Source organism: Podarcis pityusensis (genome assembly GCF_964106645.2).
Source record: "Podarcis pityusensis genome assembly, chromosome: 7".
NCBI classification, from domain to species: domain Eukaryota; kingdom Metazoa; phylum Chordata; class Lepidosauria; order Squamata; family Lacertidae; genus Podarcis; species Podarcis pityusensis.
In genome coordinates, this window is record NC_138031.1 from 40,053,586 (window position 1) to 40,081,352 (window position 27,767).

Sequence of the window (27,767 nt, forward strand, 5' to 3'; positions counted from 1 at the left end):
ACACATGTGGGTAGTTAAGTGGATTGAGAGAATAGTTCAATGAATTGGACATATTCACTGAAAATGCTTTTTATTTGTTTTCTGTAGTTGATAATACTTTGAAATTATGATAACCCTTTACACTTTCTCTTAATAGCTCACTGTTGTTGAGACAAAACTTCATTTGCATTTTTAGATGATATTTAATTTATGATTTAAACCCAGAGTTGGTCTGACATGTATTCTGCAAAGAACCAGACTGTCTTATCTATTTTATTGTAAGCTTGTTTATCTCAATTTTTCCCCCTCTAGGAAGTAAAACGTAGACCATTCCAGTTTATGTTGAATACATCCCAACTAAAGAATGCACCCTATAATCAGCATTATTGAAGGGGCTAGTGTTGTGGCTAAATTCTTCCTTTCATCCAAAAATGCTTTTAGTTACTATGGTAATATTTACTTGATCCTGGCAGACCAGTGTTGATTTTAGGGAGATAATTACCAGAAAGAAAGATGATGGAGATGTATTTTGGAGTGTCCTTGTCAGGGGGGGAAATGTTTAGAAAAAAAACTAAATGAGACACAAAGGATTTATTGTATTTCAGCATTTGACACCCCTTTCCAATAGCCTTTACTACCTTCTGTTTCCTGCTGTGATTTCAAAGAAAAAAATTGTTTCTTAACACAAGATACATGCGTATTTTGCCATCCTTTAGTAAAAATAGAAATCTACTTTAAAAAAAAAATCTCCCTTGTGATCTAATATATTCTTTAGTTCTATGACTACCATGACTGCTTCTAACATGTATCCTGTGAGCTATAGAATTACAGTCTTTCATTAAACCAAAAGTGACCCAGAGCATTCATTTTATATATTTAAAAAAATCTATGAAGAAGAGAAGGAATGTTGTTGTTGTTTTGTTGTTGGGTTGTTCCTGTTGTTGTTCCTGTTCCTATTTATTTACTACCCACCCTTCATAATACTCCAGGGTGGGTTACCACAATTTAAAATAAAACACTAAGAGCAGTTTAAAAAGCAAGTGATGCAACTGCAGGTGACACTGTTACATTTATCTGATATTTTTTGAAAGCTTTGTTTCATCACAGCAGCAAGTCAACACCTCCTCAGTGAAGAGCAGATACCTTACCCTAACTTCAGGGCCACTACTGCCATCAATCCATCCTTGCATGTTTACTGTAGTCTGAAGCAGAAGGGAGAGAATGGATGGGAATATGGCGCTGTGAAACTGCTACCCAATATGGAGATTCTTCTTCAGCATAAAGTTATAATAGTACCAAAACCTTTAGCTGGGTTCAGGATAGCTTTATTCTGCCCTCACATGTTTCAAACTACATTAGAATACTGGAGAAATAAGCACTTCAGTCACTGCAGGCACTATGTTCGTCTTCCCCCATAGCTTTTCAGACTATGGTAGAACTAACAGCCCACTTTTTGGAAATATGTCCCCATTGATGTCAATGAAACTAGGAGCAGCTTCCCAAGTACATTTAGTGCAGCAGCATCCAAGGATTTTGTTATATATGATATTCCAAACCATACACAGGCAACGTGTCTTTTTCTTGTAATGTTTAAATTAACATGCCAGCTTCAAACACGAGAGAGTCATGTAGTAAAGTAGTTGTGTGGTACTTTAGGCACGTTCCAGAGTCACAGCCAAAGTTCTATTTACTGCAAGGTGTTCATGTGTGAAATGGGTACATGCTGAAACGATTGCACAGTTGTTGCATGGATCTGCTCTGTATATTCACAACACAACATTCTGGTCATTTGAATTGGTCAGATATAGTATATATTTAAAGTATGCTCTACTGCAACCTTCCCCAAGTTGGCACCCTCCAGATGTTTTTGAGTATAACTCCCGTTAGGTTCAGCTACCTTAGTTGATGGTTAGGAATGATGGGAATTAAGAACATAGGAGCCTGCTGGATCTGGTCAGTGGCCCATCTAGTCTAACATCCTCTTCTCACAGTAGCCAGATACCTATGTAGTGGTACCTTGGTTCTCAAACTTAATCCGTTCCAGAAGTCCATCCCAAAACCAAAGCGTTCCAAAACCAAGGCATGCTTTTCCATAGAAAGTAATGCAAAACGGATTAATTCATTCCAGACTTTCAAAAACAACCCCTAAAACAGCAAATTGACATGAATTTTACTATCTAACGAGACCATTGATCCTTAAAATGAAAGCAATAATCAATGCACTGTACTATAAAATAAAGAAGACAATATAGTAGATGACAAAAATTTTAAAAAAATCTTATCTGCATTGATAATAGCCACTGTTTGAATTGGGGGCTTTTATCCATTCACACAATCCATCAATCAGTAGCTGAACTGGGTACCACACAGTCACAAAAACAAATTAACTGAAAAAGCAGCAAAAACAAAAACACAAATCAATAGCAAAAACAAAAACAAAAACAAAAGTGCCAAACTTAATCCATTCCAGAAGTCTGTTTGACTTCCAAAATGTTCAACAACCAAGACACAGCTTCTAATTGGTGCAGGTGCCCTGTAAACAATAGCCGACAGCTGCATCGGACATTTGGCTTCCGAAAAATGTCTTTCTTCCGGGTTTTCAGCATTGGGGAACCAAGACATTTGAGTACCAAGGCATTTGAGAACCAAGGCGTTTGAAAACCAAGGTACCACTATATGAAAAATGCAAGCAGAACCTGAGCACAGTAGCATTCCACCCACATAATTCCCAGTAACTGATATTCAGAGGCATACCGACAATGTAATTATAGTCTAGAGGGAACCAGGTTGGGGAAGTTTGCTGTACTACAGAACATGTTTGCTCAATACGATTCTAGTTCATGTTCATAAAACAGATATTTATCTTGAGCAAACCTATCATTTTAGATTACTTAATATGAATGAGACTAATTTATAAATAAGTGGCTTGTGGATTATGGTCAAAGAAGAAGGAATTTATTTTAATGTTGTGCTTTTCTCTCTTTTCCCTGCCTCTAGAGGAGACTAATATAACACCAGCAAAAGCTACCCCTAATTTGGATGTGCAAGAAAATGATCAAATGACGGACAATTATGCCAGCTACCAGGACCTAATGGCCAAATCTTTAATTAACTTTGAAAAAACAGAGGAAGAAACTCCAGACCCCCCAGAGAATAATAAACTGAGTGACAGTAGCAGCAAGTCCTTAGAAATGGAGAATAACAATGTTGATGAATGTTACATGATTAACTCATTAGTAAGAAAAGACAGAATTTGTGTTTCGGACCCACAGTTCTGCTCCTCTGAGGATAATGAAAGTAGTTCTGAAATTCTGGACAATGAATGGGATAGCTCCTCAAATTTCTCTGAAGAGATAAGCGTCAAACTTCCTCTAAATACAACATATATTGTAGGATGTAATCAGCAAGATGTCCTAAAAGTGCCAGGGGTCAAAACCGAAGAAGCAGATTTCAACAACTCTGAAACCATTTGTGACTCAGATACAGGGCCACTAGAATCACAGGAGTCGCATGTTGAATCGTTCAGCAACAGGAGTCAAAATCCATTTCCAGACAGCGAGGAAGATGAGTGTCTATCAGAAAATACAGAAATGTCATTTGACTTGGATAAAACAAAACATAACTTGAGCTTGCTGGAACGAGCAATAGCTCTGCAGGCAGAGCAGGGCCATGTCTTTCATAGCACCTACAAAGAACTGGACAGGTTCTTACTAGAGCATCTTGCTGGTGAAAGAAGACAAGCCAAAGTGATTGATCTTTGTGGTAGACCAATCTATAACAACAAACGTAAGTTCACTTTCCTTCTTCAGAGTGGATTGTGCATTTGTGTAGACAGCTGGTAATTTCTCCACACCAACAGCGCTCAGCTGGGAGAAGTGACTGCCATGAACCTGGCCTGGCAGTGGTGTCCTATTGAATTCCAGCATAGTATATTGGTAGGGCAGAGCCAATCTGGCACTTCCATTGCTGTTCCCAAACTCCCCTGAGCTTACTGCTACCCTGCTTTGGTAGCTCACCATTTAGTACACTGTGGTGATGTCACTGCCAGGAGACAGCAATTCCCAAGTGAGAAACCACTGGACTATGTGGTTCAGCGAGGAATGTATAAGGTTGTTCAGACTGACAGAATAATATAAAAATTATGGTATGCAGTTGCCCAAAAACCCTATGTGTTTGTGCTTCTGCTGTGGTCTGAAAACATTGTGAGAGTTAGCAAGATTTCCATACAATGTTTCATATACACATCCAAGAACTGCAATGTGCTATACATGGCACTGCCTTTGAAGATGGTTTGGAAAGTTCAGCTGCTGCAGAATTCAGCAGCCAGGTTGCTCACTAGGGCAAAATGGTTTGAGCATAGAATACCAATCTTGGCGCAACTGCACTGGCTACCAATTACTTTCCAGGCCCAATTCAAAGTGCTGGCTTTGACCTATAAAGTCTTAAACAACTCAGAGCCACAATAATTCAAGGACCACCACTCCTCATATGAACTGACTGTGATCATCATCCTCATATGAACTGACTGATCATCATTTGAGGCCCTTCTTTGTGTGCCTCCTCCACAGGAGGTCCAGAGGATGGCAACAAAGGAACAGAAATTTTCTGTGGTTTCTCCCCATTTGTGGAATGCTCTCCCCGGGGAGGCTTACCTGGCACCTTCATTACGTATCATTAGGTACCAGGCAAAAACAATCCTAATTAATTAAACAAACTATGGCCTTTTATACTGGGGGGTGGGGTACAATTTTTGTTTGTTATTATGTTATGTATTATTGTAAACCACCCTGTGATTCTCAAATGAAAGGTGGTGTAGAAATTTGATAAATAAACAAATAGAAACATATTCTACCGTAGATTTGTACTGGGTGCAATGGAATGAATTCAGCTTCTAGTAGTCAGTCACTTGCAGATTATATGAATTTCAAAGTGTTCCTAGTTAGACTTTAATCCTCACCACTATAATAACCTTAGCTTAACAATGATGCCTCAGTGTTTGGAATACCAAACTCTTACGTAAATGGAGGATACTTTAGGAAAAACTACCCAGCGAATGAATGGATGTATTTAATTAAATGCAGTGCAACATATTACAAAATAAATATCTCATATTGTATTATTTCTGTATATTATATTTAGATAGCTTTACATAACTTAACAGGTAATGCAGGTCTATGTATAATAAGGGTAAATAACCCCCTGTTGAGAATAGCAGGTTCCCATGTGGCCACATAGGTCCTGTTGAACATTTCTGATTTCCAATTCTCTTCCTCTCCCCATTCCATAGCCAGTTCTATTATTTCTCTGTTTTTCCGGCAGCCAATGTCTTCTTAGCCTCTGCTGCCATGCTTTCTTGTGCAGTATGAGCCTTGTTAAACCAATGGTGTGATCAGCATCAGGGAGGGTGTTTATTCTCTGATGCTGAGTTACCCATAGACTCTCCTGGTTTGGCTATGTGCTGCAGTGGCTAGTAATGGAATTGATGACCTGGAAATGGGATGAGCACAGGAAGATCCCACTGTGTCCAGTCTTGAACATTAGGTGAAGCCAAAGCTGCTGGGTTATAGGATGTGAAGGATAAAGATGAGAGCCAGTAACATACAGCAAGACTCTTGAGAGATATATCCCCTTCATTGGACTGAGGTTAGAAAAGTCCCTGAACTGGAAGCCTTGAAAAATAATGATGGGCTTTCTTCAAGAAGGTTGAGCCCTTGATGATGCTTTATCTGATGGTCTTTTTTCCATAAAGTGTTATGACGGCAAGAGCATGAAGAAAGGTTGAAAATGAGTTACTGGCTGAACTAGGTAGGAAGCAACGCATCAGGGAAGCTACAAAGAGAAAAACTTAAGAAACACAGACACAAACTTTCCTTGTGGCTTTGTCTATAAACACATCTATTTGCAAGCTACTTGCAAATATCACAGTTGCCCTGATTGCAAATGGATACACTGCGCTTAAGTTTGTTATAGTTTGTTTTTGTTATGTGGATTAGATATATAAGGAAATAGCTATACAACATATAAGGAGAAAATACAACTACTCATCAACATAGACAATATGTGACAACCTTAGCTCACGTTTTTTCAGCTGTCCCAATTTACCAGGAACAGTTTGTTTTCTGATACCTGCCCCTGGAAAATCTTTTAATATTCAAGGCTCTCTAAAGATTTTATTATTATTTATTTATTCATGGATGGTTCCAATTTTCTTTCTCATGACTCAAATATATTCGCCATTCCAAAACCTTCAGTTTAAACAATTTGCTTAAAATAATTGATTTAAGAATGTTAAAATGTGTGTAGGATTTCAGTGTACTTAACACCTTGACAGAGAACTGCTGCCTCTTAAAACCATTCTCTCCCTCTACATATGCATTCATGCACGCACACACAGCAATGTTCCATCTAGGTGACAAGACTTCAATGCTATTTTCTGCAGATTTGCCTAGGCCTGAAAAGAGAGAGACCAAATGTCCCATTCCAGGATGTGATGGCACAGGGCATGTGACGGGATTGTATCCACACCACCGCAGTCTTTCAGGTTGTCCACATAAAGTTAGAGTGCCACTTGAAAGTAAGTACAATTTCTTTATAATTTGCAGCCAAAAACTGTGTGTGATTCCTTGAGGACTGTGGACATTTCTGCACTCTTGATCTCTTTCCATCCACTTGCCTCTCAGTAGCATCGCTGTAGTGTTTTGTGAATTTATACAGCTACTTGGCTGAGAGTGAAGCCACAATGGCTTCTTACATGGCATTCATTCATTCATTCATTCATACCAGGGGTTTCCAACATGGTGGTATAACTCTTACTTGCTCACTCTTTCTCTCTCTCTCTCTCTCTCTCTCTCTCTCTCACACACACACACACACACACACACATATATATATATATATACACACACACATTTACTGCAGGGGTGTGGAACTTTTGGCCCTTCAGATGTTGCTGAACTACAATTCCCATCATCCTCAGTTAGCATCAACTGTGATCAGTCATGATGGGAGCTGTAATCGGCAACATCTGGAGGGCCAAATGTTCCTGACCCTCCATTTACAGAACCTAGATCTGTCACTGTTGGAGAATGTGTTCTCTCACCAGCATCAAGCAATACTGTTCACAACAAACATTTTCCAACTAAGGTTATTCCAGTGGCACTATTACCCTCCCCCCTTTTTAAAGAAAGATAAACTGCACATGCATTTGTGCAGTCTGCTTGCATTGAAATCCGTGGAACTTACTATCAAGAAACAGTGACTTGGAGATCAGCTGGGAAAAACCTTGGTGCTTTAATGAGCTGAGTTATGTGCCCCAGCCATAAAGCCTGGCTCCTCAAGGTGCCCTTGCGCCTACCTTCCCAAACAGTAGTCATTTGTGGCAGTACTTCATCTCAGGAGCAGCAGGCACAATGAAGTGAACAAAGCAGTTTACAACACACTGCACTGCTAGGGCTGACAGCAGTTTACTTCTGAAATGACTTTTGGAGTAAAATATTGCTGCTTGAGAGGGTTGTGAGAAGGTGCACCCAGTGCTTTTTTTCCTGGGGGTACGCAGGGGTACGCATGCCCCTAAACATTTTGTGAATCTTTGTACTTTTGTCCATTTACTGTATTTATTTTTCCTGATTTGAACTATAAAATGGTGGTTTTCTTGAGTCAAAATGAGAGTACCTCTAAACATTTTTTTAGGGGAAAAAAGGCCTGGGTGCACCTATATTTTATCCTGGGACATGAGTTGTTCTCACCAGCCTCTGATGTGCTTATATGATGGGAGGCAGTGGCAGAGCTTCATGCTCTGGCACCAGGGGGCAGAGAGCAGGCGGGGGCGGGGCTGGCACGCATCCTGGGGGTGTGGCACGCTGCCTGCAGAAGCATGGCGCCAAGCGTTGGGGGGGCAGCCACGATGGCACCCCACCAGGATTGGGCTGCCAGGGCGGTGCGCTCCCACCGCACTCCTCTTCCTCCGCCAGTGGTGGGAGGTTGACACCAAGGTTAAAGTAGGTTGAAGGACCCAACAAGCTTGGCAGGATCAGAAACGCCTGCCATCTCCCCTTCCTCCAGAGATGTATGACCATGTAGAGAATAGCAGGGTTGCTATCCCTGATGTATGGAGTTCACAGTTCCATGAAGGCCCATGATGGCTCAAACATTTGGAACTTCTTGTTCGTGTAGAAAATTCTTAGTTTTCTTTTATGACTATAACCATGTGATCATAACTGTCTCCAAGTTTTGAGTGAGGAATTGCACTGTCATGATGATATGTGTTTGGGTCACTATTTTCTTCTCTTTTTTTAGTCCTTGCAATGCATGAAAATGTTCTAAAGTGCCCCACTCCTGGGTGTACAGGAAGAGGACATGTCAACAGCAACCGCAACACTCACAGAAGGTAAATCCTAGTCTGTTACCACTGGTGATAAACTAGGCCAGGAATGCAGAAACAGTTGACTCCAGATGTTGTTGAAATCCACTTCCCTCTACCCACAACTGGCATGCCAATGCTCAATGTTGATGGGAACTACAACCCAACAACATCTGCAGGGCTACTGTTGCCCCATCCCTGAACTAACCTGTTCAAGAAGGGAACATTTTAATTAATATTTGTCACTCACGTTATATCAAAATGGCAGCATAGGTACTTGGCTTCTGCAATCCTACCTCCATAAAACCATCCCTTATACCCTACAAGTGGTATCTGTATGGTGTGTACAATTTTAAGACACAATCCAGCCAAAATGAAGCACTTCTAGATTCAGTGTTTTCAGTGGTAGAGAGTTGAGCACATATTTAATGGTCCCAGTGGCATATTTGAGAGTTAAAAGTGCTTAACTTTGACTGGATTGTGTCAATTTACTTTAGTGCAGTATTGAAAATATTAGTGTTTATGGATAAATGCAATAGAAATAGGTTCACTCAATGATCATAAGCTATTGAAACCAATGCTTAGAGAGAGGGTGGCTAGCCTTTTAGGGGTGATTGCTCTCTGGGGGACACGTGCCATGGGTGTGGGTATGTCTTAAAAAGTGAGCATGCACATATTACACACTCATCAGAGCACACACACATTCAGAGAGGGGGGCCCTCGCACTTCTCAGCAATCTGTGCAGATCAGAAGAAGAGCAAAGGTTAGATCCCCCCATTGCAGTGCTGGTCAGAGAGGAAACTCTGTCTTGTCCAGTACCAAGATTGAGGGGGAAATCTTGCCCTCTGCTCTACAGATCATTGATTTGATGAGCAGAGAGGGCATGATTTAACTCTCTCCTTCCAGCCCACTGCGGCAGAGGGACTTGCTGCAGATGCCGTTGTTGCATTTCTGAGTTCTTGGAGGGCAGATGAAATTGCTTGGGTGAGGGTAGGGAGACTTGGCTAACAGGCAGGCAGTTCATCACTTCTGCCCGAAGAGACAGGGAAGATCTATATAAATGTGTGCTGCCCACTCTCTGATATTATTTTTTACTTTTGCTTTGAATTGCATATTTGTATATAAGTTAAATAGCCGTGTTGTTTCACCTTAATTAACAACTAGGAACAACAGGAATTAAAGCAAATTCCAAAGGAACACAGATAAAACCAATTTTGTGTGGTGAAAGCAATCTGATTTGATTCCCTTCAGCCCCAAATGTACTTCTTCTGACTTCCTCAACATATGTTCAGGTTATGATTCATCATGATTTTATCCAACACACCAAAATCATTGATACATTTGGCTTGGGTTGACTTCACCCCAACAGAAATAGATACAGAAATGAGCATTATATTATGAATATAATATTTACACAGCCAATTTTACTGCTGGTGAAGGTAGCGAAGGGCAGGTGAGGAGTTCACAGCCCAGGGCTGAAGTATGAGTGGATGAGCAAGGGCAGCCTAACAGGGCAGGTATTAAGATTCAGCATCACTGGACACAGAGGGAGAGGTCAAATGAATGGGCAGCAGTGCCGGTAGTGAGGACAAGGGCAGACCTTCCTATTGAGAACATCTTGCTCAAGAGTGCCCCAAACTTGCGACGATCAAGGGATCCTCAAAACATGCAGAGGGGAGGAAGCCCCAGCAGGAAACAGATGCCTGAGTTAGCTCTGGAAAGAGACATGGTTGGACTTCCGTAAGCTAGAATAGTGAGATCTAGATGAACCACAGAATCATGTGAGGAGTATTTTGCTTATGCTGCCAAAATGCACTATAAAGATCCTAGATCTTTGGAGAGAAGAAATGCAGGTTTTTCATGGCTCCTCATATGTGGCAAATCTCTTTTAAACAGTCTTTCTGGTTGTCCAATTGCTGCAGCTGAAAAAATGGCAATGTCTCAGGAAAAAAATCAGCATGAGTCTCCCAAAACAGGGCAGTGCCATGATCAGGTCCACAGGTAAGCTTCACTTACATTATAACATTATAATGTGAAATGCCCTAAAATATTCCTGTTTGCTTTTTTTAAAAAAAGAAATCAAATCCAGTGTCCTGTGGAAGACACAGGAAACTTGGAATGAGTAAACAGATTGAGGTGCAAATTTAGCCAGCTATTTCTGGTGTTTTGTTTTACTCTGTACAGGTCAAGTGTCTTTTCCTGCATGGAGAACTAACTTTGTGACTCCTTTTCCATGAGTACAAAATGCATTATGCATGCAGTTAGTAAATGGGGTAAAAACTAGCACAGTAAGGACTGTGCATGCCCAGTTGCCACAGAATGCTAACTATTGTGGGGAATGGAAATGGGAAAACAAGGTGGGCGGGGGAATGGGATGGAGTATCCTGAAGGATGGCAAGCTGGAGTACTAAACAGGAGCACTCAGCACTGCAGCATTTTTGAAACCATACTCACTATTGTTCTTTCTTATTGTTCCCTTCATTTTCTTCAGAACAAACTTGGTGAAGCAACTTGAGATATCTCAGTATAGCTGCCGATCTGCTCAACCAGCACCATCCCCCAGAACCTCCTTCATAAGAGAGCAAGAGAAATGTGGGAAAGTACCATTTGACTATGCTAGTTTTGATGCCCAAGTCTTTGGCAAACGTACATTGCTGCCAGCTATGCAAGGACAAACCCCGCCACAGTTCCTTGAATGTAAGTGGAAGGCAGACAAATTCAATCTCTATTTCTATATCAGCTTGCATGAATATACAAATATTATTTTATTGTGTTTCCAAAATTTATATTCTGCCTTTCATTGCAAAAAAAAAAACTGTTTCAGGGTGGATAATAACATAACAACGTTCTTGGAAGCATAAAAAATATGCACATTAGCATCTAAAACCAATGCAATCCAACCTTAATTGGACATAGCCTAGCATAGCTAAGCAGCACTGGTTGACCAAAACATTTCCAAACATATCATAGTAGGGTGATGGGAACCATATTTTACTGGACTACAACTCCCATCATCCCTGACCATTGGCCATGCAGACTGGAGCTGAAGTCTAACAACATATAGAGAGCTCTTGGTTCCTCACATTACCATAGTAAAGGAATAGCTGGTCCCAATCACATATGCACAGTTAACTACTACTACTACTACTACTACTACTTATTATTATTATTATTATTTATACCCTACTCATCTGGCTGGGTTTCCCCAGCCACTCTGGATGGATCCCAACAGAATAATAAATAATAATAATAATAATAATAATAATAATAATAATAATAATAATAAATAATAATAATAATAATAATAATAATAATAATAATAATAATAGAAAAGCGATAAAACATCAAACATCAAAACAGAGGAACCTACGGTCTGCAAATAAAAACATCCTGAAGGTCCCAGGCCTCAGAGAGGTTAGGCTGGCCTCAACTAGAGCCAGGGCTTTCTCAGCTGCGGCTCCAATCTGGTGGAACGCTCTGTCACAAGAGACTAGGGCCCTGCGGGACCTGACATCTTTCCGCAGGGCCTGCAAGACAGAGTTGTTCCGCCAGGCCTTTGGTCAGGGCCCAGCCTGACTCCCACCTCCGGCAACCTGCACAGAACTTTGCTTAACGGTTGCCATTAATTTGATTTTAATTAATTTTTATAATGAAATGTTTTAGAATGTTGGATTATTTGATTGTTTGATTATTTGTTTGTTGTTAGCCGCCCTGAGCCTGGCTTTGGCTGGGGAGGGCGGGATATAAATAAAATTTATTATTATTATTATTATTATTATAACATTAAAAACTTCAGTGCATCCAATACAAGTAATCTATGAGTTGCTTAATGGACTGAGGTGTCCAGTATTTATTTATTTTTACTTGAAAATGCAGCACCAAACCTATATATGGAATGTAGCACTTGATATTTGCTTATTGCCTGAAATCTGTGACACTTGTTCATAATGATTTATATTGAAAATAACCCCATAAAAATCAAGTGGACAGGATCCACTGGTCAGTTAAAAATAGTGTTGTGATATTACACTCATGACCAGTGGTGGGCTTGTCCATTAGGGTGAATGGGGCACTGCCCCAGCAACATCACTCTGCCCTTAGGTAGCCCCCAGAGTCTGCTGCAGGACTTAAAATTAGTAAGGGAATAGCTCTGTCTTAAATTAGCTTTGGATTCACCTACTGCTTGTCTCCCTGTCTTCTGCCCCACCAATCTCAATGGTCACCATCCGCCACTGCTCATGATCTATTTAGAAAAACTAGATGAGTTTCAAACTATTGTCCAGGTTTGAATTGCATAACGGGGGGTACACTAGTCTGACGGGTGATGTGATATTTGTACTGATATGAGAGGAGACAGGTTGCTTTTTTGCTTCTGCTAGTGGCCCCTGACTCACAGCTGGCACACCAGTTGCTCCTTGAATTTGCATGCAGAGCTGTGTGACAAAACTGCCTCTTCTGCCTCTCGCCTTCCTGCACACGATCCTGTCTCCAAAGAAACCCCAAACCCTTTGTTTTTAAAAGGCTAGGTTGAGGGTTTACCTGAATTTAGAAACTACTTTAGATTATGCACACCACAATTTGTCTGAATGGGTTAGATCCAGTCTTGTTCATACTTAACTTAGTCATCATTGATTTCAATGAATCTACTCTTAAGCCCCATTGATTTTAGTGGGTCTACTTTAACTGTCATCCTGTCCCTAAAGGATTTTATGCATACTCCTTGTCAAAATATAGGGCTGGTAGGTTGTATTTTCTCAATTCAAAGTCAATCCCCTCTGAACTGAAAATCCTGTCTGTAATCTGCCAGGCCTGAAGAAACTATTCCTGAGAACCTCTGATATATCTTTGTATTGAAACAGCAAACAAGATCCTGGACAATATTTCTGACATTTCTTGGGCTGCCAAAAATCTTGGCACAAATGTCATTACTACATGACTCTTGGAGTCCCCTAAGAAATAGCTGTTCGCATAATTTTTGAGTCCAGAGGCTTTGAAGCAATATCATCTGGCAATTTAAAGCTTTGGCTGGGGTCCACAGAGACAACTACACATGAGCTGTGGGCACACCCAAATTGCCATTTCAGAAAGACACCCTTTTTAAATGGTGTGAAGTCAATAGGCACTGTGACAACAAAGTGCATGGGCACTTTACAAAAAGACTGCTTCCAGAGGCAATTTCAGGGTGGCATGACTGGTGCGGTCATACTGGGTGCCATGCTGCAGGGCACGCCAGACCAATGCTGTAAAACAGAGCGGGAGAGGTGGGGGTGCCAAATGTTAGTGTCACACAGGACGCTGCTGAAATTTGAGAGCCCAAAGCCTGCCACTACTGCTGCTCTTCACGAAACATTTCCCCTAGATCAGGGTTAGGGAACACCTAACTCTCCAGATGTTGCTGGACTACAGCTCCCATAATCTCTGACCATCAGCAAAGCTGCCTGGGGCTCATGGGAGTTGGAGTCCAACAATTTATGAAGGTTCATCATCCCTGCCCAAGATTCTCTGTTTAAATTGCTCATATGCCTAATTTCTAAACCATTTCATAATAATAATAATAATAATGGCAGCCAAGGAATTTAAAAAGATGCTTTGGTGTCCTGGGAAAGGGAATACCTTCTGTAAGGGAAACACAGTGGAGGAAAAGGAAGGAAGTGCCACTGAAGTAATTGAATTTACTTCTGAGGTGACATGGGGCGCGCTGTTGGCGAACCCTAGCTCTGTTTTCTTGATTTTTAATATAGCTGACACTTACAATATGCTCTATATTCATTTTCTTATGTATACTATAATTAACATTTGTTAATTATATTTTATTTAACTGCTCCAGCCTTCTAAGATTCAAACTGATTTCACAAGAAGAGCAAAACATTGCAGTAAACTTGAGGCAAATCATTTTTGGCTACAACCCAGCATTGTTATAGCTTAGGCCGATTAATTTTGCTTTGATTTTCTATATTATAACTCAGAGTTCCATGGAATTCATCATGTTTATGTTAATAAAGTTTCCAAGCCCATTTGTGTTTAAATTACAGCTGAGCCAAATATTGTTTGTTCTTTATTCATCCACCACTGGACTTGATGGAAGTGAAAGATTTCTTGTGTAAGGAGTGATTAAGTCTTGAGGAAAGGACCCACAATTTAGGCTCTCACTGAAAATGGGAGCACCTGCACATTTATAAAGCAACTCTGGGTTTCTTAACTAATCTCATGATCTCATGTTTTAAATGCATTCAATTCTGATGCTTCTTAATAGCAATGGTAGAGCTCCCAGTAAAAAACAGACTTACTTTAATGTATTATTTGCCTGCTTTTATTGTATAAAATGATAATACATAAAACCCCAGTATCTTTAACAGAGGGACAGTTGCACTCGAGCTATTTCTAATCAAATCTCTTTTCAACAGCAAAGCATTTTTCAAATCCAGGGAAATTTTCTAATCGGCTGCCTAGTGCTAGCGCCCACACACAGAGCCCTTGCCATGCCAACTCTTATGGCTACGGTCAATGTAGTGAAGACACCCACATAGCAGCAGCTGCTGCAATCCTGAACCTTTCCACCCACTGCAGGGAAGCAGCAGAGATCCTCTCCAACAAACCACAGAGTCTGTCTGCCAAGGTAGGCAAGTCCAAGAACCTGGAGGGTGTGCTAGCTACTGAACTGTGTGAATAAACTGTCTTTCATATTAGTGATTGCATTCAATTCCTTCCTTCCCTTCCAAGAGCGAAAGAGAGAGAGGGAAAAAGAGCAGCCCCTTTTTGCATGTTCTTTTGAAGAGAGATGGGAGGGTGGGGGTAGGGGGAGATAGCGGAAGAAAAGAAATGCAAAAACTGTGCTGTGGAAAGTCAATATAATAATAATAAGGGAAGAAAGAGGGGGGAACTCTGACTCCAGAAATGGTTTTTTGGAGATAGTGGTGCAGAATCTGTTGAAATGAGGCTTATTTGCATGGTGCAAATACTACTGCAAGTTACCAGCATTAGTCTGGTTATTAAAATTAATAGAAATGAGATGGGGAGGGGCTATCACAGATCTCTGTTTTGCTGTTTTTGCTACTGATAATTCCACTGAATATTTTAAAGAGGTGAATAAAAGGTGTGATGCGTGATGAACATAGGGAAAGATCATTTGAATAGCCCATTGATAACTCTGCCTATTTCCTTGTAATCAAGTTTTATTTTCAGGGTGCGTTAAGAGTTACAAAAGTAACTTTTGTGTTGTGAAAAACCTTGCTCCATAGGGTATGAAACACCTCTGGTTATGAAACCTGGAAAACAAACAACTTCGGCCCGTTGTTGTTGAAAGCTGTATTTAGTACCATTGGATACCATTTCTAGCACCATTAGGGACTGGACCATGGTATTGGCAGAAGCTCACATAATCCATCTTGTAGAAAAGATAGACGGGAGCAGGGCATGGAAATGGGTGGTGAATGAAAAGTGTTATAGAATGGCACATACAACATTGCCTTTGTACTTGGAGACATTCTCTGGGACACAGAGAGATGTCTGTTTAGCAAGCTTTCCACTGTGTAATGCCGCAGCAGACTCATAACGACAGGATCTTGAGAGCAGTTATTCTGGCTGAAGAGATGCTTCTTCAGCGGGACTCCTGTTCCACATAACTGACTGCTTTGCCTAGTGGGAAAGCTCATCTTTTTATCGCACGGGCAAAATCAGATCAGATATCTGAGGCCTGTCTTCAGTGCATTAGAATTTTCTGGTTTTCCTCCCCGCCCCCCTCGCACCCAACTGCCGTTGCAGCAGCCAGGTTCTCGGAGCCAACGATAGTGACATCCTTGCATTCAAAGCCTGCCTATCAAGACAACTCCATTTTTAGGGCCCGGGGTATGTTGCTGGCTATCTCTGCATCCACGGCTTTTATTCACGATATTGGCCGGAGACATTTTCTAGTGCTGGGCTATGGCAGATATTACTTTGCCACCCCCACCCCCTCTTGTTGAAAAGGAGACTGGTGCCAGAGGCTGTATTAAATTGCTTCCCCTACCTTTGGCTGACCTTAGAAACAGACCTTTCTTGCCAAAGAAAGGTAATAAAGGGACCAGGCATAAGATTATTATTGTTCTTCTTCTTCAGCTGTACACCTGTTTTGCATTTGCCAAAAAAGCGGAAGGCAATCGTAACCACTCATGGCAGCATTTGGGGCATATAGGAGGTGGGTGGGTGTGATTTTCATCCAGAAATAATTTTTTTTTTGTATTAAAATGGTCGTCAGGCATTGTCCTCTGCCAGCCTTCACTTTTGCCAAACTTCCAGCAGGGCATGATGACAACCAGTGGTACAAAATATCTGACAGAAGAATGAGAATTAGCTTCTGGCCAGAGTGAAGGCAAGCAAAGCTCAAAGAGACGAAGTAGCCAAAATCACACACATTCTTTTTATTTGGTTTGGATAGTGCTCCTTTTTAGGAAATTGAGATTTTTAAAGAGAGAAATGCATACTGCAATAGTCTATGGATGCAGGTGCCTAAACTAAAACAAATTACTGAGGTTTGAAAATATAAAGTGAATCAAATACTGTAAACTTGTTTGGTTTTAATTTGATGATCACTTTGTTTTTTTGTTCACACTGCACATTATTTTTCTTTTAATTGCAAAGATGCATTTCAAGCCTGCGCACCACCTTCTCAAGAAATGCCTTCATTTAGTTTGGATTTAAAAATAAAATAAAATTGAAAGGGTATAACTTTCTCTCCTCTCCAATCCAGCTTTTCCATGTGAACCTCCCAGCCCCTCAGAAAAGAAACCCCTACTGGTGACATCTCCTCTGTAAACATGAATGAACAGCAGTGCTTTTGTGTAAATTCTATTTGTTTCAGAGTTACTTGTCAATGAAAAGTTCATGGTAGATTGAGTCATGAGTTTTTAAACAAAGACTGTGAAGTAACCTGCCAACATCCAGTTATTCTTCCTGAAGCCCACCATAGCTCTACTTATATCTACTAAAATAAAACAAAAAGGGAACAGCAACATAATTGGCATTAATATATCCTCTCTTTGGCCTTGCCTATAACTATCCTCTCTTTAAATGTTATCTATTCTGCTCACCATAATGCAAGAAAATATATTCTGGGTCTTGAGAATGGGATGGATGGAAGGGTAGAAATGATGCTCCCCAGCTTTCAAATTCAAACCCCAGGGATCAGGACAAAAAGCATCCCTCATTGTCTCCAGATTGTCTTATCTGTCAGTTTTATTTCCTTATTAGTATGCATTTTGGAACAGGGCATCAGTCTCTTTCTCTCTTTTTTTAAAAAAAATCCAGCTTTTGATTAAATCTGGGGGGAAAGCACATCTGAATGGCAAAAAAAGAAAAAGGAAAAAAATCCAGGCTCTAGAAATGAGATTTATTTCAGGTGCAATATGTTTCAGAATCATTTCCTCCCTCGAGGGCGTGTTTCTTGCAGCAATTCTCACCCAAGTGCAAGGGGCACTTTAGTGACTCCTCCTGACCTTTTCACTTGGTGGGAATTCCTGCCAGAAACATGCCATGTGGAAGGATCTGTTTCCAGAGGATCTGTCTCCGGAGGGTACCACTTCATAGCTGTATTCGCTGGGTTTGCAATACAAAATTCAATCCACATTTATACTAGGAACATCCACCAAACACAATGCTTTAAGGCAATACATGCTTTAAGGGAAAGGTATAATTAGCAGCATAAATAAAATGATCACAAATATATTTTCCCCAAATACAATGGCAGCGATAGTGGAATCTAGGAAAGGCTCAGAGATCTCATGTGATGTTTCATATATTGTGTACAAACCTCTAGAAATTAATTTGGATAACTGAATCAGATTGCAGATATTCTACATTTGTCTACAATCAACTGCATGCAAATATAGTTAATTACCAGGAAAATTAAAAATAAAAATTAGAGTTGGTTTTGACAATCCTGATGCATTTAAATAACAAGAGCTATCTCTCTTGTTTCATTTTTTGGGTGACTGAAAGAAAAATAAGAGATTTACCAATGATTCAGCCTTAAGCACCAAGGGTTGAAGAGAAACCTTTCAGATTAACCCGTGGCACGTGGCCTTGTCCAACAATGTGGCAAAATGATTTTTGGAGCTGTTAAGATTCACAACTTCTACTCTAATGCAAGTTGTTGTGTCATGTCATATAGTATCACATATCAATCACATCAAGACACAGTTTCCCCCAGTTTTATCTTATGGCTTATGTGGCTGCCACTCAAAGAGGAAGAAACAAGCCGTACATTCTGTCTTTCTCCTCTGAGCTGCCTCTTGCCAAGAATTCTATTTAATGTTTGCGTGTTTTCCTCCCAACATGTTTGGACAAAATGACATATACATACTGTGCCTTGAAAGAAAACAAAACAGAAAAGCAAACAGCACAAACTAGGATGAAAAACATATTTGTTTTTCCTCTCTTTCCTTGTATTAGTAATAGTGAAGTTGACAAGTGAATCAGAACTGTACCCAAAGATAATTTTGTGTGTGTGTGCATGCATGTGGGCATTTGTGTGTGTGTGTGTATGAGAGAGAGAGAGAGAGAGAGCAGTGCTGCCAGAATCAAAAGAAAGGTAATCTAATTTTAAAGTTATTCCACTGTATTAAACACTAATGGTGATGTCCAATTAAGTGATACTCAGAGTAGACCCACTATCACTCACTCGAATCCATTGATTTCAGTGGGTCTACTCTGAGTATCACTTAGTTGCATACAACCATAAAAACCACAGAAAATATTTTTTTAAAAAATAAAATAAAAAGAACTGCTAAGTTCTTGTCAGTTGTCCCATTGTTTTTGGACCCATTGGTCAGAACCCTGGGAGCACTGCTTCCTGAGGATCACTGAAATACGTTACATAGTACATAATTAAGTCACTGAACTTACTGCTTCAAGTTGTGGTGATGGGCATTGGCTCAGGTGTCTTTAAAGCAGGAGTACATGAGGAGTACTTGGGGCACTTTCAGGGGTCCTGACTGAGTTGGCCAAGTAGGCCACATTTGGCCTGCAGGCCAGAGCTTCACTCCTGCTTGAAAGGAATTAGAAAGGAATATTTAGAATTAATATTTGTTTGTTTGTTGGCTATACAGTGGTACCTCAGGTTACATATGCTTCAGGTTACATACGCTTCAGGTTACAGACTCCGCTAACCCAGAAATAGTGCTTCAGGTTAAGAACTTTGCTTCAGGATGAGAACAGAAATCATCCTTCGGCATTGCAGCAGCAGCAGGAGGCCCCATTAGCTAAAGTGGTACCTCAGGTTAAGAACAGTTTCAGCTTAAGAGCAGACCTCTGGAACGAATTAAGTACTTAACCCGAGGTACCACTGTACTTTGCATTGGCCACTCAATAATACATGTTCTCTAGGCAGTTCCCAAAAAATAAAATGACCAAAACATTTTTAAAAATACTATTCAACACAATAAAAGGTGCATGATTTCGTCTTTCTTTCAGACAGATAAAAAATAAACCAGAAATAATACAGTGTCCCTCACACACTCTAAGTGACTCTAATCTCGAGAAAGAAACTTCATGATTCTTCTTAAAGTATCGCTTACCTCCTAAAGACATTCAAAATACTTCTGGGCCAAAGCCTGCCCCCAATTTCTTAAGAGTTTTCTGCTTCACAAAAGGAGCATCCCCTTTTTTGCCTCATTTGCAGGATGCTTTGGGATCGAGTCCAGGCATCTGAAGGTGGTGTGTGTGTTTTCTTTCCAATAAACATTTCTCCAGTGTCTAGCAGCCTCCTTGGCTGCCCACATCTTCTGCTCTGAAAAAGCCCCATTGGGAGGGAGGTACCTTATGATACTTTCCCCTGGGTTTTAACTGAAGGGCAGGAAGCCTGGCTAATCTGTGTCTGAGTTAAGAGTTCTCACTGATTGTGTTTTTAAATGGAAAGTTTTCTCTTGTGCCTTAGAAAAAAACTTTCCTTTCAGATTTCTTTAAAAGTAAACAGATTTCACTTAACAAATAATAATGAACAGCTGACAGATGCTCAGTTGGAAGCCTTCCCATCTTCCCATGCTTACGGGAAACCCAGTCAAGGATGTTATGGGGTTTTCAGGAAGTGCAGGCACCCAGGAAGGCTGCTGAATGCAGATCACTGGATAAATTAGCCACAGGATGAAAGGACACTCACAAAATTTCTGAGCTACCTCAGAAGTAAAGCAATTGCAACAAAAATCTGGCAACCCACCCAGGAGAGTTTCACCAACAATGTCTCCTTGAATTTTTTTGAATGCAATTTCTTTTCTTGTCATTTGGTAGAGAATGTTTTAAAAAAGCAGAAGGTATTTTCAGCATAGCACTAATGTAAACACATCTTTACTTTGACAGGATGAAAATAAGCTGTATAAATAAAGCAGGCAATTCTATCCTTTAGAAATGTTCTTTACTCTCTGTTGATAATCACTTCAATGCAGATATTTAAAAACATTCGAACAATAAAGAACACTGAAAGATCTACTAGTAAGGGCAGGATGTGGGTGGGGGGAGAGAGAGAGAGAATCTGATAGTCTTCCACCTGGCGTTGGTTGAGACTGCAGCAAAAGTTATAGCAATTTTATATTGGACTGAATAAAAAGGCCATGCTGTAAACATGGGATCCATCCTCCTGTGAGCACAAGGGACTATTTCTCTGTGACTGTATTTGATTGTTGTGTACATCTGTGAGCACACTTAAACCCCATCTGCACTCTTGTTACACAACCCGGGTATTTTCTGATCTGAATTAGGTACATACTCACCAACCCAACTCCCTTGCACATCAGAAGATAGCCCTCGCCAGTATCTTCATATTCACATCAACAAACGTGTATTGTCTTCCAACCAAGCCTCTTTGGTGCTGCTAAATGAGGCCAGATTTCCAACTGTCAGATGTGTTTCCTGACATGTTTGGATCTGTGATTTAATTTGAGAAGACTTTGACTGTTTTATGGAATTTGTTTGCTGTTGTCTCCTGCCTTCTGAGTTGCTGGTATTTTGTCAGTGACAGAAAATCTGCACTATTTATGGTTTTTGCACTATAAAACTACTGCATCCCCCATTGCATGGCATCTTCTCCTAAGCCATCTGTCACAGAGGTCTGGCATTTTATGTGAATGTTGGTCAGGCAGACTTAACCCAAGTTTTTTTTTTCCCCTATGAAAAATGTCAGCAACTACAATGTTTAGCATTTTACTTTACAGTGGCCATTAAACTTGATTACTTGTAGCTCTGTTTCATGGCTGTACTTATATATCAGCTATGAAGCCAAAAAAACACAAGGGTAATCATGGCAACAATGTACTCAGGTCCTGGGAAGTTCAGCTGGCAGTGATACAGTTAATATCTTGGATTTTTGTAAGTAAGGTTTTTTTTAATGCTGATATAAAAATGTATTTGATATTATACAGATGGCATAAGATGTTGTGGTTACTAAGTTATTATCCAGGATAAGCTGTACTGTCAAAGTCGGGGCTTAAAACTATCACAGGAGATTAAACTATTTACTAAAAAGGGGCAAAAAGATATAACGAAAGCATCTTAGTGTATGAACATATTAGAAGTGTATTTACTTCCCATAAGTATAATAAAGCATATCTCTCTTTAAGCTGGGGGATTGAAAATGTGGACTTTGTCATACGAGAGGAACAAACGCAAGAGTTTCTAACTTGCACTCTCTCAGGCAATTGGCCTGATTGTTTTCAACTTTTCAAAAGGAACTGAGATGAACTGATCTTTTTTTCTAGGCCTGTGTCTAAGCATCATGCAGGCATAACATTTCCTGGCTAGTGCTTTGAGAAGCAGCATACAGTGCTACAGCTGGATCACGTTAGGTCAAAATGAGTTATTTTTCTCAGGAATTGTTCTGCTAACTGGATGCTGCTACCAGGATTGTCTATGTTAAGTGGTTGGCCTTCTTTCAATCAACATTGTACCTGACATCTACATTCACAACTGGATGCCATTGAGATATTTGCTGACTGTACAAAGTTTGAGGAACATTTGACTCTCCTTTTGATTGTGGGCAATGTTCAAAACTCCCTCCCCTTTCTAGCCAACCAGCTGAGTTATTTGTCAGGCATGTGAGGTAAAGCGTTAGGCCAGATACTGTTAGACAATATGAGACTTCCAGGGCCAGGCACAGCCACAGGATTCCATCAAGCAACAAGTTAGTCATCCCAGGGGAGAAGTAGGCTGCACATGGACTCACTTGACCCTTCATTTCCAGGTGTTGGTTATTTTACTCTGCATGATTTTACTCTGCATTTTAAAGAAATATCTGGAATAATTGATCCAAGAGGACTGGGCCCAGCTTTGACCAGGGAGGGTGGGACACAAATAATAAAAAAAAATTATTATTTATTATAATTGTATGCCTGGTATGTAACTAGTGCTTTGGAGTTCTACATAGTTCTGCTCTTAAGGAAATGCATACCCGAAACACTATTCCACATATCACCCATCCATCCCTAAGCAGCATCTGGCTGTCTACTGAATCTCTCCATTGGTTAATTGCTCCTCCTCTTCTCTTCCACAGTTAAAAGAAAAACTTTCCTCTTCTTCTAGTCCACACATCTTGGATGTGTGATATAGATTTCCCCAGTGAATTTCTCTGGCTGTTCTGTCAGATACAATACAAATGAACAGGCAAGGGTTTATGGAAACTATTGCCCTAGTGAATCCTTGCCTCTTCTGAAGCTCTTTGGCCTGACTGTTGATGAAGCACTGTGCCATGAGGCAAAGTGAGTTGACCACCTCAAGTGACAGGATCCACAGGGGCAAGAGATCTGGCCTCCAATGAATGCATTGGCTGTTACTGTTGCTGCAGTGGCACACCCCTTGCAGGCCAGATCTGTTGGTCTCCTCCTACCCTTGTTCCCAGAGTGGATCTTTATTGCCTCCATGTTCCTGATGTAGATTTTCACTCACCATTTCTTCCTTGGTGGGGGACACCATTTTGTGGTATGCCTCAGGTGCCAAAATGTCTTGGGCTGGCCCTGATCAATCATAACCAGATAATCCAGTGCAGTGCCCCAGTTTTCTGTACTATAACGTCCTGGGAGGCACATGCCATTTGACTGGTGCAGGGGGCAGACGTTCTAACCTGTGTAGACACTGTTGTACAACTACTAACTTAACTGGTAGATTTCTCTGTACAAATGAGAAGAGTGTGCTTTCGCACTGAGAACTTGCTTGCAGGCTTTGTGTAGGCCTCTGGTTGGCCACTGCAAGAGCAGGATGCTGGACTAGATGGTCCACTGCCCTCATCCAGCAGGCTCTTATGTTCTTAATAAAGTGCAGCAGATGAGAAATATGATTCACGCATAACATTCAGAGGCATGACAGAGTTTGGCCTTATGGCAGAATAAGGGTGACCATGAAGAATAACAGCTTGCATCTCAGTCCACAATGGAGCTCTGCATTTCAGGGAAGGACACAGTCTGGACCTCTTGATTACAGTAAACCTTTTAAAAGTTCTTTATAATTCAAGCTCCATTTGAGATAAACTGAGATTGTCACTGATAAATAAAAGACCCATGACAAATGCTCCCCTTGGGTCTGATTTGTACATTTGTTTCCCCTCCCCCTCTGATACAGATGTTGCAATATTGTGAGAGAGTGGGGGGTGGATGAAATGTAATAATAATACTGTTGATGAGCTAAGCAGTGAATTAATGCTTTTATCTGAAAAGGGATCATAGTTCTCTGTAAAAGTGAAATGATTCAGGAGATTTAATGCTAAACTTTTTTGTAAAAAACCCCCCTCAGATTTAGTACATATAGTTTACATTTAAGAAGCATCTTATTCTGCTTACTGTGTTTAAGCATAGAAACATGGAAAGAGCATTATAGAGGTATCTCTTAAGTCTGCCTAAGAATTAAATATTAACGGGTATAAATCGAAAAGCTGGTTTTTTAGATTTAAATAAAAGCAGGCATTTCCACTTATCCCTTAAAAGCTCTGCAAGTCTTATTATGTTGTTGCTGCAAACTGTTCACACTCTAAACATTTCTCTCTTTCCCCTTGCGTATCAGGGAGCTGATATAGAAGTGGATGAAAATGGCACCCTGGATTTGAGCATGAAAAAGAACCGGCACCAAGAAAAGGGTACTCCGCTAACGTCTTTCAGTACAACAGTTCCCACTCCTGCCTCTTCTCCCTTCAAAACAGGCAGCATTCTGGTCAATGCCACCTTCTACCAGGCGTTGTGTGAAAAGGAAGGATGGGATACGCCAATCAACTATAGCAAGAGCCAGGCGAGAAAGGGGGAGGAGAAAGAGGTATATTTTTTGTTTATCACAATACACCATGGAGGGAATTGTTGATCTTGGAATAATTTATTTTACAGTACCCAGTTTGAGCTATGGCAGCTAGTACTCCACTCCTAAGCCCATGTGCAAGTCAATGGCACCATTCATTTTGGTGGGAGTAAGAATGAGACAGTGTACTAAGAATTAGGGTGCTAATGAGGATTTTTCCTTCCTGGCCTATAGGAAGGATGTGCAGTTAGAACCATTATGAAAGCCAGTGAAGTTATGATCCTGTATCCAAATACCTGGGAATAAGTCCTATTGAACTCAATGAGGCTTACTTCTGATTAGATGCATACAGGATTGCATTGTAAATCATGCATTCTAGAAAGCATGATCAGTATTCCTAGAAAGCAGCATCACATTTTGGGAACCAGTTTATGTAGGGAATAATGAAAACATTTTAAATCCTTAAAAAATAAAAGAAAGAAACTGCATGGGATTTTTCCAGCTCTGTATATATGATATGATCAATATATAATTAAAGTTCACACTTCCATGATAGACATTAAGAAGTTATGACAATGCTTTATCTCTGATCTGCTATGCATTCATATTCTTTATACATCATGATTTAGAGAAATGGTAATTTTTGCTTTGCTAGCAATATCACTTCTTTAAGAGATTTGATAGAACAATGAAGCTCTTCCAAAGGTTTTTCTCTCTCTCAGCAAACTCAACATTAAATCTTAGCATTTAAAATACTTTTATTCAGTCCAACCCTTTGGCTACACATCTCTTATCCCTAGGAAATATGAGGTCAAAATATAAAAGTCTCTGCTATCCTGTGATCAAACTCATAGGGCTAAGATTTGTGAAGTACAGACTTCCTGGATTAATGTGCAGGCCTGCCCAATCATATGTAAAATGGCGCTACACTTACAAAGCAATGATGTAGGGGCTGCAACCTCTGTCCACTGCTTCCCATTGGCATCCTGCAGCCTCTCCCCCAAGGTCATTTTTTATCCATTTTAAAAAAAATAGTATTTATTAAAGTTTTAAATTTACAAAAAGGTCATTTTTTATCCAGTCTGGTACTGACACTGGAAGTGAATCTGGCTAGGGAGGGGCCATAAAGGCAAGCAATGAGCAAGAGCCCCTGACCATCCACCCTTCCCCCCCCACACTTCAAATTGCATCTCTGCTGCCTGTTAAGCATAAAACTATGCTCTACATGGGGCTCTCTTTTAAGGCAACTCAGAAACTGCAATTAATTCAGAATGCGGCAGCTAGACTGGTGACTGGGAGTGGCCACCGAGATCATATAACACCGGTCTTGAAAGACCTACATTGGCTTCCAATACATTTCCAAGCACAATTCAAAGTGTTGGTGCTGACCTTTAAAGCTGTAAACTGCCTCGGTCCTGTATACCTAAAGGAGCATCTCTGCCCCCATCGTTCAGCCCGGACACTGAGATCCAGCGCCGAGGGCCTTCTGGCAGTTCCCTCATTGCGAGAAGTGAGGTTGCAGGGAACCAGCGGAGGGCCTTCTTGGTAGTGGTGCCTGCCCTGTGGAACACCCTCCCATCAGATGTCAAGGAAATAAGCAACTATCTTACTTTTAGAAGACATCTGAAGGCAGCCCTGTTTAGGGAAATTTTTAATGTTTAATGCTGTATTGTGTTTTTAATCATTGGTTAGGACCCACCCAGAGTGGCTGGGAAAACCCAACCAGATGGACGGGGTATAAATAATAAATTATTATTATTATTATTATTATTATTATTATTATTATTATTAAACTGGTATAGATCCATGTTTAAAGACACAGATCTGCTGCTGTCATCTGTAGCTTGACCCAAAGCTAATGCTCAGATTTAGTCGTTAAAGAAACCAAGCACATTTTTTTTAAAAAAAACCCACACATAAGCCGCATCCCATTTACTCCTCTGTGTTCCTCACAAAGACACTAGAAGAGAACATCAATATGCATGTCAACATGGCACATCAATTTGGCCTACAATAGAAACTGAATAGAAAACAAAAAATGCAGCTGTGGTCCCCTGCCCACCCCTTCATAAATAAGACAAATATTTACATAAAGTAATTCATCATTTGTAAGAGATACTGTACTAAATTATAATTTAAACCTGGTGATTTCCTTGATTTTTGTTATGTTCTTTTCATTTTTGTGTTTATTGAGCTTTGGCAGGATGTTGTGGGGTGTTTTTTCTGCTTGTTTGTTTGTTTTCTTCCCCCCTCCATCTTTTTGGCCATGTTTTCCATAGGAACTTGTTGCCAGAGCTAGGCAAAGTGGAGGTTTATTTGGACTTTCTCTTATGACAAAAAAAAAATAAAAAATCAGCATTGACCCTTTTATGCCAACTGACTGACACTTTGATAAATTAACAGAAATCAGAACAGTTTGTTCAGCTTTATATATCCCTGTAACTTAGGAACGGTACAGACAAAATGGCTGCCAGGTGGAGGCCATATTACTATTTGCTGCCATAGTGGTTTCATACTGAGCAAGCTATTTGTGGTCAAAAAGCAGAAAATTAGTGTTTCCTCTCCATGTCAGTGAAAATTTTGGGAGTGAAGAGTCTGTGGGATGTTAGCATCCAAAATGCATACGTAAAGGGTTAATTGCAAGAGATGTAGAACTCTGCGATGTCATATGCCTGAGGCAGTTATGGCAGTTATTTCAGTTATGGCAGTTAGTTTAAGAGTCTTAACAGTTAGAGCAGCAGGTATGTTGTGTTAGGCTGTTGTCTGCCTCAGAGTTTCAGTCAGTCTGTAAATGTTAGTCAGCCTTAGATACAAATCTATGTAAGAAGTTTTAGCAACTTAAGTATCACCTACCTGCATTGTATATTTAATCTGTAACTGCAAGTACAAAAATTTATATGTTATTTGAACTTTAAAACAGAGTGTCTTGCATAATTTTTATAGGAAGGAAAAAGAGAACTAATTAAAGGGCCAAACAACCCAGGGCTTTCTTCTGCATACTCTGCAAACGGGAACTAATTCCCACATAGTATGGGACAAAATTCCTGAATCTTTTGGATAACTGCTGCATACCAATATTAAACACAGAACAGCTACTTAAACTTGTGATACAACTGCTCAGATTTCAGTTCTAGAGGATCACTGGTCCATGTAGCTTAATATTGCTTGCACCAGAGGTAGCCAAACTGGTGGT

General features: G+C 40.3%; 1 protein-coding gene and 1 long non-coding RNA gene across 14 annotated transcripts in view; one reads left to right on the plus strand and one right to left on the minus strand.

Annotated features, from left to right (window-relative positions):
- The window catches only part of ST18 (ST18 C2H2C-type zinc finger transcription factor), a 187,366-nt gene that overhangs the window by 136,323 nt on the left and 23,276 nt on the right, over window positions 1-27,767 (plus strand). For all 12 annotated transcript variants that reach the window (XR_013988529.1, XR_013988530.1, XR_013988531.1 and 9 more), the window contains 7 exons: window positions 2,977-3,765; window positions 6,419-6,553; window positions 8,275-8,365; window positions 10,235-10,339; window positions 10,830-11,035; window positions 14,743-14,954; window positions 24,350-24,595. Coding sequence is in view for 9 of the 12 variants with exons in the window: in XM_081013297.1 (XP_080869423.1) it covers window positions 2,977-3,765; window positions 6,419-6,553; window positions 8,275-8,365; window positions 10,235-10,339; window positions 10,830-11,035; window positions 14,743-14,954; window positions 24,350-24,595 (1,784 nt within the window). In the remaining 3 variants the exon portion in view is untranslated. The remainder of the gene's footprint in view (window positions 1-2,976; window positions 3,766-6,418; window positions 6,554-8,274; window positions 8,366-10,234; window positions 10,340-10,829; window positions 11,036-14,742; window positions 14,955-24,349; window positions 24,596-27,767) is intronic.
- Window positions 5,135-27,160, minus strand: LOC308481388. 2 transcript variants are annotated; one of them, XR_013988619.1, is made up of 4 exons: window positions 26,716-27,160; window positions 19,217-19,355; window positions 10,793-10,907; window positions 5,135-5,713 (listed from the first exon to the last, which is right to left on the minus strand). It is a non-coding gene; the product is annotated as an uncharacterized lncRNA (long non-coding RNA). The 2 variants fall into 2 exon arrangements; XR_013988620.1 differs by having other exon boundaries at window positions 19,217-19,358.